Source organism: Cajanus cajan, chromosome 2 (genome assembly GCF_000230855.2).
Source record: "Cajanus cajan strain Asha chromosome 2, NIPB_CcT2T_4, whole genome shotgun sequence".
NCBI lineage: Eukaryota > Viridiplantae > Streptophyta > Magnoliopsida > Fabales > Fabaceae > Cajanus > Cajanus cajan.
This window is the reverse complement of record NC_138518.1, coordinates 2,897,589-2,911,547: the sequence shown is the minus strand read 5'-3', so window position 1 is coordinate 2,911,547 and position 13,959 is coordinate 2,897,589. Positions and strand designations below refer to the sequence as shown.

The 13,959-nt window shown below is 34.6% G+C and overlaps 1 protein-coding gene across 2 annotated transcripts; it reads left to right on the top strand.

Moving 5' to 3' along the window:
* The first annotated feature begins 1,892 nt into the window (after positions 1-1,892).
* On the top strand, positions 1,893-13,623 carry CFM2 (CRM family member 2). Of its 2 annotated transcripts, XM_020347171.3 has the most exons (11): positions 1,895-2,572; positions 4,634-5,162; positions 5,236-5,366; positions 9,808-10,044; positions 10,130-10,283; positions 10,426-10,721; positions 11,351-11,410; positions 11,494-11,976; positions 12,129-12,357; positions 12,838-12,968; positions 13,097-13,623. In XM_020347171.3, exons 1-11 carry the CDS (start codon positions 1,985-1,987, stop codon positions 13,280-13,282), a joined length of 3,024 nt encoding a protein of 1,007 aa, XP_020202760.2. In that variant the 5' UTR covers positions 1,895-1,984; the 3' UTR covers positions 13,283-13,623. The 2 variants fall into 2 exon arrangements, with proteins under 2 accessions (XP_020202761.2, XP_020202760.2); XM_020347172.3 differs by lacking the exons at positions 12,838-12,968; positions 13,097-13,623 and having other exon boundaries at positions 1,893-2,572; positions 11,494-11,980; positions 12,129-12,290.
* The last annotated feature ends 336 nt before the right edge of the window (positions 13,624-13,959 follow it).

Below are 13,959 nucleotides of genomic sequence, written 5' to 3'. Positions count from 1 at the left end.
GGGAACTTCAGTGGGTGCTTTGTGTGCCACTCCCACTCCATTAGGTCTCCTTTTCTTTTTCTATTTTGATTTCATATTTCATCTTTATTTAAATATAAAAGTTCAAATACAATAAAGTAAATTTCAAAAATTGGACAAAAATAAATAATATAAAAAAAATCATCTTATATGTTTAGCATATTAAAAAATATATAATGTTTATATTTTGTGTTCTATCATAATAAAAGTAAATAATCTGGAAACAAAAGTAAAAAATCTTATATTTAAATTATGCAATAAAAATGAAGGAAAAATTCTTTCAAATTTAGTGATGATAGTAAAACAGTTTTGGAAATATAAAATATGTTTTCTTCTGTTTGAATTATTTTTTACTATTATTTAATATTTTGTATTTATATATATATATATATATATATATATATATATATATATATATATATAATCCTTGCTTCCGACTGTCTTTTATTTTTTTATTTATATTTGTTGATATTGAAAGAACACTATCTTTTTTTTGTTTAAAAATGAAAAAACTAAAGGAATTGGTTTTTATAAAAAATGATGTTTTTGAAACTAAAAGAAAAATTGTAAAGTAAAAAAATAACTACATCTATGGTAGGTTTTTTTGTTTTTCAATGAGATGTAGTCTTGTTGTTTTGACGTTAAAATCCTCTGAACCTTCGTTCAATCTAAAATAAGTCTCTCCTTGTTTCTTATTTTTTTACTTTGGAAAGTAAAAATTTTCGGTTACTTTTTTTAAACACATTCCTAAACATGCTAATGATGGTACAATATGTTAAAAATTTCTATTAATAATAAAATAAATGAAGATTAAATAATCAAATTAAAAAGGAGGAGGAGAAAAATAAATATAAAAGAAAAGAAAATGAGAATTTTTAAGTTATTTAAATTAAGAAAAAATATTATTAAAAATATATATTTGTCTATGACTTTTTCTCTCTACATTTTTTTACTTCTCTTTTCCTTGTACTCTAATATCCTCTAAAATGTGATATTTTTCTTAAGAATAAAAAAAAATTCTATCTTTCTAATTGTTTAATTTAATAAAGGTAATAAAGATGACTAACTGTTAGTCTATCTTTTTTTTTTTTATCAATGATAATTTAACTGAACATTAAAGGATTTGCAACATTTATATGTCATGTTTAATAAATTGAGTTAAAACTCCAAGTATTTTTTAGTCTATCATAATATTCACAATGCATGAATATTTCATATTTATTTATTTCAAAAATATTTTCAATAAATATTTAAAAGACTAATTTTTAACATTGATTTTTGCTCAATCTTGAACTAGGTTTGTTTTGCTTTTTTATTATGTTAAATTAATGGGTAAAAATAGAGAAACTCATTGTCATTTTACTTTTTGACATTATGATAAATTTTATAATTTATTATCGTATAGACTACAATAACTAACTAAATGAAAAATAAGATATTTATTTGTTATATTTTTAATATCAATTAATATGATAATTTTATAAAGAGATCTAAATCATTTACAACACTACAACAAAAATTCTCTACCTCTTTCTATTGGGTTTAGCTCTTACGAGAAAATTCTATACATTCTTCATTTTAGAATATTGAAATCCCTTTTTATTATCTCTATTTTATTCTTATCTTTCATAATTTGTTTTTATTATTATTATTATTAATATTATTTAGTTATTTATTTAACTGAAGAAGAAGAAGGGCCAGGAGGAGAGAATCCTACACATTATGAAGTGAGGGATAATAATAAAAGTTAAAAAAAAATATTTACTTTATATATATATATATATATTAGAAACCACTTTGACAATGTCCTAAATAAAAGTGAGGGACCAAATAGTTATTTACTCGATAAAAAAATAAAAATATCCCTCCCTGGATTATTTTATTTGTGTACGTTGCAAGTTGTGTGTATAGTCTGAGTCTCGTTCGTTATCCATGTCCATGGAGTAACTAACTCACTACTGATGAAATGTTGCTTCCTGCAACTCACTTCCACTACTTCCCCACCTTTCCTCCTCCTCCTCCTTCTTCTTCTTCATTCTCCCTTTTCCCTTTTCAAATCCCCAAAACCAAATCCAAATTCCTCATTCGCTGCTCCGACACTGAAACCCTCCCCGACTCCGCCATTCAGAGAATCGCCGACAAGCTCCGCACCCTCGGAATCACCGACGAATCCCCCGCCACCACCTCCACCTCCACCTCCACCTCCACCGCCGCTCCCTCTTCCTCCTCCGGCGCCGGCGAGATCTTCGTGCCTCTGCCGCAGCACCTCCCGAATCGGCGCGTGGGGCACACGATCGACCCGAGCTGGGCGAAGCAGGAGAGGAGGGAGGAGCGGGTGCCGACGCTGGCGGAGCTCAGCCTGTCGAATGCGGAGATTCGGCGGCTGACGACGGCGGGGCTGGGGATGAAGCAGAAGCTGAGGGTGGGGAAGGCGGGCATCACGGAAGGGATCGTGAATGGGATTCACGAACGGTGGAGGAGTTCCGAGGTGGTGAGGGTCGTGTGCGAGGATCTCTCTAGGTTCAACATGAAAAGGACTCATGACTTGTTGGAGGTAAGAAAACAATACCCCACTGTCATTGCCATTGCTTCAAAATTTGTTACCAACTTAAGTCTACTGAGATTGTGTGTATTTGGAAATAGTTGAGTTCAACAAAACTTAGCTTAAAAAAACTACACTTGATACTTTTTGCTTCTTTTTTTTTTTTTACATTGGAATATGTGATTTTTCAACTTGGTTTTAAACAGATATCCAAACATTCTTATTGTTAGGATCGTCCCATTCGAAGTATTGTCCGTTCATTGGACTGTCACAGTTTTGCCTGCAAACAATCGGATGTGGTGACACCATCGATGTAAACAGACGGTGGGAACAAAATCAATCAGTTATTATTGCTCTATGGAAATAGCACACTGGTTACAGGGTGTGGAATTGGAACACCCGGACATGTCACTCAGTTAGAATCACACTAGCTATAATTTAATTAGAATGCACCTTTTACACTGTCATGGATAGCCGTTATTGACTTTTGAAAATAATTGTTTTAACCCCTGTTTGAATGTAAGTGCTTATAAGAAGAAAATAAGGAGGTAAAAGTAATCAAGTTCTGTTTATGAACACTTATATATGGATAGGATTCAGAAGAAGATAAGAATGTTAAATGGATTAAACTTCTCCAGTAAGCTAAAAACAACTTGGGGCAGGTTTGGATAATTTTTTCTGGAAACACTTTTAGGAGAAAAAAATAGGAAGGAAAATTCAAATTAGCTTCTTCATAAGTTAAAACTAGCTTATGTATAAGTGAAAATTAAGATTTTAGAGATGCTGATAGGAAAGAGCTTATATAAATTAGCTTTTGGAGAAACTTATTTTATTTTCCCTTATTTTTTTCTCATAGAAGTCTTTTAGAAGAAATTTATCTAAACAGATCCTTATGCTCTTTAGCTTTTTGAGAAGTTAGACAACTATAGATAAGTACATAAATTGATTTTAGCTTATGAGAAAAACTCAATTTATTTTAACTTCTTATTTTCTTATCCTATAAGTGTTTATGGAGAAATGTATCTAAATAAGGTCTTAAGTTTCTGCCATAAATTAAAATCAACTTATGCATTTTCAACTTTTTATAGAAACCATCTCATTTAACTTCTCCAAAAGCTGATTTTAACTTATGTATAAACTAATTTTTAACTAAGAGAAGTTTAATTCATTTTGCCAACTTATTTCCTTTCCTATAAGTACTTGTTGAAAGTTTATTCAAACAAAAGCCTAAATGTCAATCTACAAAGATTAGTAATTGGATGAAAGTGTAAAATTTGTACTTGACATTGTATCTCAAGTCAATAGCTAGCTCCATACGAGGAGAGCAAAGGGGGTGGAAACCCAACTGTTGCTATTTGCATTCCAATCTGCTTATAATTTCCGTTTTTCATGGGCTAAAATGCAACAATTAATGCATAGATACTTCAAAATTGATGATATAGTTATGTTGAATCAGTATGGATATCTAAGGAGCCTAAGTGATCAACAAAAACTTTAAAAGAAATCAATAACGTAATCATACTGTACCCAATTCATACCTGTGCAACATACTAAAAAGCTCGCTTCAACCATACTCCAAAATTTGATTAAGTGAGTTATTTGCCAGTACGTGAGGAATTAAATTGGCACTACTTTGCATGTTTTGATAAGTTCAGAGCTGAATTCCTAAGATGATATTTTTTTCCGGTATCAGTTGTTTTGATTTTATTTATGAGATTAAAATAATGTCATTCTATTTTCTGTGTGTTGTGTTTTCAAGATATTGTTAAAATGTGAAAAACAACATTTTTTTGTTTTTGCTCATGCTGTTTCCTTTGCAAATTCTTGAAATCAGGAGATAAAAGTGAAAAATATGTGGCATATTTGTAATGACTATTGAAAACATATGAAATGAAAGTAAAAATAGAAAATAAACTGAACAATACCTAGGTTTACAACAACTACAGGAGGTTTTCTTCAATAAACCTATTGCTGGAGTGGGTATCTGCATTTTACCCTTTCAATTTATCCAATATGATTTCATTGCCCCTTGTGTAATTATCTGATTGTAGATTATTTCTTTGTCATTGTCAGAGAAAAACTGGAGGCCTTGTTGTTTGGAGATCTGGAAGTAAGATAATATTATACCGAGGGACTGATTATAAGTACCCTTACTTTCTATCTGATAAAGTTTTGCAAGATGACAACACTGGTGGTGCTTTGCAACAAACTGATGAGGATGATCAAAATTGTGATAACCGAGAGAGCCACTCCTCTGAAAAGAATTCAGTGACATATGCTGGGAAAAGTTCAAATGTCAAAACAGCAAAACCAGCTTTAATACAAGGTGTTGGCAGTCCCAATAAATTACGATTTCAACTGCCGGGTGAGGCAGAGCTTGCAAAAGATGCAGACTGCTTGTTAACAGGGATCGGGCCACGATTCACTGATTGGTGGGGATATGACCCTCTGCCTGTTGATGCTGATCTTCTTCCAGCAGTTATTCCTGGATATAGGAAGCCTTTTCGCCTTCTTCCATATGGTGTGAAGCCTAAATTAACAGATGATGAAATGACCGCAATGAGGAGACTTGGCAAACATTTACCATGTCATTTTGCTTTAGGTGAGTTTTTCCTACTTTTTCTTATCTGACCAAAATTAGATGTAATTGTATTTCTTGTTCTTTTGTTTCTCAGGTAGAAACAGGAAACTTCACGGATTGGCTGCTGCAATTATTAAGCTTTGGGAAAGATGTGAGATTGTTAAGATTGCTATAAAGAGAGGTGTGCAGAATACTAACGGTGAGGAGATGGCTGAAGAGATAAAGGTCAGTTATTGTTTTTTCTGATGATTATCAAATTTTATGAAATTTAGCACTTATGGTTTAAATATTATGGTAAATGGAAGTGTATGATTGCTTGTGAATGGCACTTCTGCTGTCAACTACTATCATTCATGAATATCATTTTGTAAATTACTCGAGAAGATGATTTGCAAGTTTACATATTTGTTGTCATCCTTATGTTCATGCTGGTAGCTGAAGTGCAGGACCTTAACTACTGTCCTTAACTAACAAGTTTTCTACTTTTCTCACACTCAAACATAAGTGGCAAAACTGGATGCTAGATATGTTTGCATTATATCAATTTATTCTTGGATGTTTCCGATCACCCTGTAGGTAAAATTGGCTAGTGCCTCAAAAGAAATTCATAATCCCTGTTGTTATATCTTGCAAGTTCCAAATAACAATTAGACAATGTCTGCTAATTTGTTTTAAAAAAGAAATGTGTTATTCACTTTCTCTTTTCCCTGTAGACTTTCTTCCTTATTATTGAGATTATTAGTCATATTTTGGTGGAAAACATCTAGCACGTTATGGTCAGACCGTCAGAGTGTCCTGGTTTAGGAATGTGAATCTAACTCGAATTATCAAAAGATCAAGAGATATCATTGTAATACTACTCATCTGTCAAAATGTAATTAATGATTAGAATTTAGGTATCCCAACACCATGCACAGAACACCATCAAGCAGCAACAACTCAAAACAGAGATCAACTCACATGCTCAGCGACTGCAACACTAACCAGAAAATGCAGTAACAGAATAGAGAGACAAAAAGAGTAATACCCCCTCAGTTCCCTGACCAATGTGCTATGAGATTCCTAGCCAGATGGCTGAATTCCTTTCTAACCCGTTTATTTTCATTTTATTTCTTATAATTATTGTTCTCCCCAGTAACAACCTCTTGCATAACAGAATGCTCCTCCCCATTCTTGCCATGTGTCCCTCTCGTTCTAGTGTCAACTCTTTATACTCTTGGGTTAGGCTTTTATTGGGTTGGTCCAGCAATTCATCTTGATGGCTTTGGGTTCCATCACATTGCCTTCATCTCGCTTCTGCTGATTTGTTTGGATAAATTATGTACATAATAGATTTCATAATGTGGGTACAGTGGTGTTGAAATATTGACTGATCCGGGATCACCCAGGCAATGCTTATTTAGAAAATGGTAGTAAATTAATGAGGTCAAGATATGATGTTAACTGATTAACTGCCAAATGATGCTATTATGACAATTAAATTGAGTCTTAAGATGTTTCTTTAATTTGGTTTAACTAAAATAAGTAAATTGAATTTAATGATAAAATTCCCATCACTTTTGATCACTATCTTGAGGACAGGAATGGTGGCCCCGAAATCTTTTTTAAAAATTACATAGTTGGCTTTGTACTTTATCTTATTTTCTCTTGTTTTGTCCCAAGAGACGAATAGAAGAACTAAAGATTTGCTAACAGTTTTATATTAATTGCATTACTGATCTGGCACAACTGTTTGGGGAGCTAGTTAAACCCTGGTTGTAGCAATATTGGACAGATCTCATATATAATTTTTTTTGGTAAATATAATAGTTGTGAGTGATAGTTGTTTTAAAGAACAAAACTAAAACACAATCGTGTTTTAAAAGCAAAAAATATGTATGATACTGTTACAGTAGATAATTACTGTTAACAATAATCACATGTCATGAGTTTTCTCTTTTCATATACCTTGGTGTTTTTACTTTTTACTGTTATGGGCTTTTATATTTTTACTGTGCGATTTTTCTCTATTTTACAAGCTGATGTGGCTGGGTAGAAGATTCTAGATTGTATGGGCAGGGTGTAATACCCGTGCATATTATTAGATGTGCAACCAAGTGGAATGAAAGAATATGATTCACTTTTGAAAAATTATTCTCTCTCTTCTAACTAATTCTCTGCTACGCAATACGGGTTCTTTGCACCGAGCTCTATTCCTTCATTGGGGCTCCTGTTTAGAACTAAGGATTTTTACCGGTTCTCCCTAAAAATCCAATTCCTGTCACAATTGGTATCAAAGCTTCGACCTGGTATTTTGAAAATGGCCGCTGCCACCCGCAACCAAATTGCCATTGCCGACCTTGAGAAGAAAGTCGATGACAAGCATGCAGAAATCAATGCTCGGCTGGAACAAATGAGTGTGAGCATGGAGGAAATTAGGAGTCTCTTGTGTACGCAAGCATCACAGAATCAAAATGAAGCTTCTTCGATCATCAAAAACAACAACTCCTTTTCTGAAAATATTAAATCGAGTCACCACTCATACTCCACGAGAATATCAAAGGTTGAATTTCCGAGGTTCGACGGAAAAAGGATGAAAGAGTGGTTGTATAAATGTGACCAATTCTTCATGTTGGATGGTACTCCTGCAGAATCCAAAGTTCGCCTAGCATCCATCCATTTAGATGGAATCGCCCTTCAGTGGCACTTGAATTACATGAGGAATAAGTTTGATATATACCCACCATGGCAGCAATATGTAACAGATGTAACCATGCGATTTGGAGAGATCTATGACGACCCACTTTCTTCATTGATTCAAGTGAAACAATCTGGGACAATTCAAGATTATGTTGATGAATTTGAGTTGGCTTTGACTCAGGTATCTTTGCTGCCTGAACACTTTCTGAGTATTTTCTTAACTGGTTTAGAACATAGTACACAAATGCATGTGCGCATGTTCAATCCCAATTCAATTGCCCATGCCGCTAATCTTGCCAAATTGTATGAAGCTTCCAGGGTTTCCGTGAGCAAGGTTAACAATAGAACGGATTACTCCATTGTTAGACCTGCAAATTTGAATCCTAAACCTCTTCTGACCAATACCTATGCCACACCGAACCAGAACCAAAAACCAGTGTTTAACAAAATTCCTAGAACCTTTAGTGCTGCAGAAATGGCTGAAAGAAGGGCTAAAGGCCTTTGTATGTTTTGTGATGAATTATTCACACCGGGACACCAACTGAAACATAAAAGATCACAACTCTTGGTGATGGAGTTGGATGAGGAGGACCAGGATGTTGATAATGCAACTGAAAAAGAGGAGGATGTTGGAATAATTAGTAGTGAGGGTATAGCTACTGAAACTCCCCAGTTATCTTTGAATGTTATGACATGAATTCCAGGTTATCAGACTATGAGGGTCACTGGTATGCATGACAAAAAATTGCTGCAGATTTTACTTGACAGTGGAAGTACACATAACTTCTTGGACTTGGAAGTGGCCAAGAGACTGGGTTGTAAGCTGGAGAAAATCACTCCAATGACGGTCACAGCTGGGGGAGGCACCAGATTGGAAGCTCCCTATCTATGTAAGGGGTTTAATTGGCAACTACAACAAATTTCTTTCACTGCAGATGTGATTGTGCTCCCCTTGGGTTGTTGTGATTTAATTTTGGGAATACCATGGTTGAAATCTTTGGGCCCGATACTGTTGGACTTCACCAAGCTTCAAATGGAATTTTTGATCAAAGGAAGGAAGGTCTTACTTAGGGGGGCTAAGCCTTCCAAAGTTAAACTCATTAATAACAAATCTCTCTCTCAAGCCATTCAACATGGGGCACAAATGTGTTTCTTGTATATGGAACCACCCAATCAGCATTTGGAGATGCCTTCTTGTCAATTGCATACTTCAGTCGAATCTTTGCAACAGGACATTGTGGATAATATTGTTGAAGAAATGTTGCAGCAAGGTCTTATTCAGCATAGTAATAACCCATTCGCATCTCCAGTTGTTTTAGTGAGGAAGAAAAATGGTTCTTGGAGGTTATGTGTTGACTATAGGAGGCTCAATCAACACACAGTCAAAGATAAGTTTCCTATTCCCTTGATAGAAGACTTGATGGATGAATTGGGTTGATCAAGTGGAAAAAACTTCCCTGCAGAGCAGTCTACTTGGGAGTTTTACTATGATGTTCTCAAGAAATTTTCTAACTTCCACCCTTGAGGACAAGGGTGTTCTTGTAGGGACGGGTATTGTTACAGTAGATAATTACTGTTAACAATAATCACATGTCATGAGTTTTCTCTTTTCATATACCTTGGTGTTTTTACTTTTTACTGTTATGGGCTTTTATATTTTTACTGTGCGATTTTTCTCTATTTTACAAGCTGATGTGGCTGGGTAGAAGATTCTAGATTGTATGGGCAGGGTGTAATACCCGTGCATATTATTAGATGTGCAACCAAGTGGAATGAAAGAACATGATTCACTTTTGAAAAATTATTCTCTCTCTTCTAACTAATTCTCTGCTACGCAATACGGGTTCTTTGCACCGAGCTCTATTCCTTCATTGGGGCTCCTGTTTAGAACTAAGGATTTTTACCGGTCCTCCCTAAAAATCCAATTCCTGTCACAGATACTATTATATCTCAATTTCAGTTTAATAAAAGATATATTTCTCTGCAGCATCTGACTGGAGGTACTCTCCTTGCTCGGGATAAAGAATTCATCGTTTTCTATAGAGGAAAGGACTTCTTGCCAGCTGCAGTGTCGTCAGCAATTGAACAGCGGAGGAGTATCGGACTGTACAAACTGAAGACTGGAAACAGTTTGTCAGCTACAGTCACTCCAGACCTGAAAGATGGAACCATAGAGTGTGATTCTGAGGCAGCTATTAAAAATACTAGCGTCAAACTGTCAATGGTATGATTTCATTAACAAGCTCCAGTTTGCTGTTTTTCAAATGTTATTTTGGAGTTACAGATGGTATTGTAGCTTTCACATACAGGCACTAGAAGAGAAAGCAAAGGCTGAAAAACTTCTAGCAGAGCTGGAAAATGCAGAGAGCCCCCAAGAAGAAATCAATAAAGAGAATATTACTAAAGAAGAGAAATACATGTTGCGGAGGATTGGCTTGAAGATGGATCCCTTCCTTTTACTAGGTGATTCTTGAATATGATGTTTGAAATTCACAATCATAGATAGTTGATTGTTCTGAATTTGGAATAAAATGCCTGAGATCTTTAATCCTATTTAAAGTACTTGACTTGTGACAACACTTTTTCCTGATAAATCTTTTCTCAGGTAGACGAGGGGTTTTTGATGGAACGGTGGAAAATATGCATCTTCATTGGAAGTATCGGGAACTTGTGAAGATAATATGTAATAAACAGCTAAGCCTGGAAGATGTCCAACGGATAGCTCAGACCTTAGAGGCAGAAAGCGGTGGAATATTAATTGCAGTAGAAAGAGTGAACAAGGGCTATGCAATCATTGTGTATCGCGGAAAGAATTATAGTCGGCCTGCAAGTTTGAGGCCTCGGACACTTTTAAATAAAAAGCAAGCATTGAAGCGCTTTAAAGAAGCACAGCGCTGTGAGGTAAAGGTGTCATCATTCAATTGTATTTGCATAGGAGTATCAGCTGATTTGTTTTCAACATTTCCTTTGTGAAAAGGAGAAAAGAAATTGTATGGTAGGAGACATTTATTTGTCTGGTATTCCACGTTTAAAATGACGATTATAGAATAGTTTTGCATCACTTCTAATAAAAAGGATCTTCATATATAATCTTTTTTAGAAGATATTTTTCTTAGAGTTATTATATGTATGAATTTAAATACCGAGAAGTACTTGTTTTTTGTTTTTAATGTTTCAACAGCTTTTTCAATGTAGTAAACAAGATACTTTATTTGAAGCACCAAACTCTAGCTTAAAAAAAATCATTTGTTGTTTTATGAATGCTTCAGTTTTTAAGGAAGTGCTCAGCTGAACATTCTAAAACATTGCAAAGTGCACAAAAAATTCTTATCTAGCAATAAGCACATTCAATATTTATTTGGTAGACTGATAGAGTTAATATTATGTTACTAGTGGTGCCTGACAAGTAACCACTACACGTGGCATGGTTCTTTATCCTTGTCATTCATTTGAAAAGGAAATCGACTGCTAATCTTATCTTATATGTCACAAATATCACAACCTTCTTGCTTTCTCCTCACTTCTTGCAGTCATTGAAGCTCCATGTTTTGAAGCTAGATAGGAACATAAACGACTTGAAACTTCAAATGGTGAGTGCTCCTTGTTTTCTTTCTCATGTTCCTGAAATACATTTTGATTTCAATTAAGGAATATAGAATATTCACCTTATTAGGTTAAAGATATGGAGGCAAACAAGAAGCAGACTTCTGCTGACAATCAACAAGCAACACAGGATCAGCCAGTTGAGCTGATTCACAGTGATGGTCAAGCTGAACCAGAAAATTCCATAAATTGGAATTCTACTAAAGAAGCTTCTGTTTACAATCAACAAGCAATACAGGAGCAGTCAGTTGAGCTGCTTGATGGTGGTGGAGCTCATCAAAGTGAACCAGAAAATTCCATAAATTGGAACTCTCCCAAAGAAGCTTCTGTAGTTTATCAACAAGCAATGCAGCAGGGGCAGCCAGTTGAGCTGATCGATAGTGGTGAAGCTCATCAAGGTGAAGCAGGAAATTCCATAAATTGGAATTCTAAAGAACCTTATGTTGACGATCAACAAACAATACAAGAGCAGCAAGTGGAGCCGATTGATGGTGGTGGAGCTCATCAAGATGAACCAGAATCCTGGTCTGGTTTGATTCCTAAAGAAACAAAGGCAAGTACGTGGCTTTGACTGATGAAAAATGAACTGTTGACCTCAATTCTCTCCTGGATTAACATCTGGTTATGTCAAGGCTTCCTTTGACATTTTCTGGATTCTTGTTTCATTTCTAAATATTGATTTGGTAAAATTATCTTGGATTTCAGTTGGATGGAGTTAGTGATTCTGTGGTTGATACAGAGCATTGCTTCGCTAATAGCAAGGTAATGGAATCATCAATCATAGCATCTAAGAGGGATGCTGAACTATCGGCTCCATTGACAGATATGAGTTCAAATGAGTTTCCTTCTAGATCTGTATATCTTTCCAACAGAGAGAGACTTCTTCTACGAAAGCAGGCATTGATGATGAAAAAGCGACCTGTCCTTTCCGTAGGTATTGTTTTTGGCTTGTTTCAGTAAATATAGCTAACTAGCATTCTATGTTTTGGTCCTTAGGTAGTGTTTGGCGTAGTTCTCTGGGGGGGCCTTCTCTTAAAAGAAGTTAGACGAAACACAATGTTAAAGAAGTTATAGAAAATAAAAGTAGCTTTTATTTTCTTAATGAATAACCAAAACCAGAAACTTCCAGAGAGCTAATTGGTGGAGCTTCTAGCCTTCTATTTTTAAGAAGGCAAGCTAAAAGGAGAACTTTCTTTTTTATATGTTCATTCTAGATTACGTAAATCTTGAATTATTAATAAATATCAGATGCTTGAAAGCTCTTCATTCTAGATTATGTATTTGCTTTTTCTCCACGTGGTTCTGGAGCGGCAGTTCTCTGCTTTGCTTTATATCTCTTTTGTATACTGAAATTATGTTAATTAGAAGGAATGTGTCGTCTCTTTTTTGTTTTATGGACATAATTTCTTTCCAGGAAAGAGCAATATTGTAACTGGTCTTGCGAAAGTAATCAAAGCTCACTTCCAGAAGCACCCTCTTGCCATAGTTAATGTCAAAGGAAGGGCAAAAGGGACCTCAGTTCAGGAGGTGGTGCTCAAGCTAGAGGTGCTCATGCTGAATTGCTGAATTTTCCTTTCCTTTTTTTCGTCTCTTTTTCATTGAATTATTCTTTCTTGTCTTGGTCAAAAAACACTCCAAGTCCCTGAAATTTGTTTTCCCTATTATTCTTGCAGCAAGCAACAGGTGCGGTTCTAGTCTCTCAGGAGCTTAACAAAATCATACTTTACAGGGGTTGGGGGGAAGAAGAGAAACCTAGCTCCGCAATAAATGTTAATAAAGTGGATAAAGAGGGAGAGACAAAGCTCCGTGTCTCTCCTGAACTTTTGGAAGCAATCAGAGTTGAATGTGGATTGGAGTGACAAACATAACATTGCAGCTCTTTACTGATCATTTTTTTTTAACTTATTGCCATAATTTTTTTTATCAACACTAGGATTTATAGGAGATAGAGCTACGAAGTCAAAGAAAGTTGGGCTGCTGATAAATATTGTACATTTGTACCGGGAGGAAGAACACCAGACAGGAACTGGATAAGGAACAAGAAATAGACAGAATGGGAGAGCTTTAATTATTCTTGAAGCCGTTTTGGCTCGAGTCCTTTAATACCTTGTGTGTTTGGTTTATAGTTCCAAAATTGAGTTGAACTAAACTTTCTAAATTTAAGTTTAGTTTAAAAGCGAGTTTAATTTGACTTGATTTATGTTTGGTTTTCTTTATTCTAGAAGTATTTTTATCAAATTGGGAACTTGTTTAGATGATAATAATTGAAAGTACTTTAAACGAGTAATTACTAAAATGGTATAAATTTTATGATAAATATGAATTTATTTATTTAATTATTTTTCAGGTAATTTTGAATTGATAATATAATAATAATAATAATAATAATAATAATAAATGATCATGGTATTATAAATTAAATTATAAATAATGTTAAGATATTTTCACAACAATAAAAAAAAATTGTTACTAATATTGATTGACACAAATAGTAGTAGTTTGTGTCTCTTAACCCAAATGACTAACATTTGAATTA

Coding starts and splice junctions, on each gene's coding strand:
- CFM2 (XM_020347171.3), top strand. CDS start 1,985: ATGTTGCTTCCTGCAACTCACTTCCACTACTTCCCCACCTTTCCTCCT. Junction 10,045..10,129: donor CTAGCGTCAAACTGTCAATG/GTATGATTTCAT, acceptor TTTCACATACAG/GCACTAGAAGAGAAAGCAAA. Junction 12,969..13,096: donor AGGTGGTGCTCAAGCTAGAG/GTGCTCATGCTG, acceptor TTATTCTTGCAG/CAAGCAACAGGTGCGGTTCT.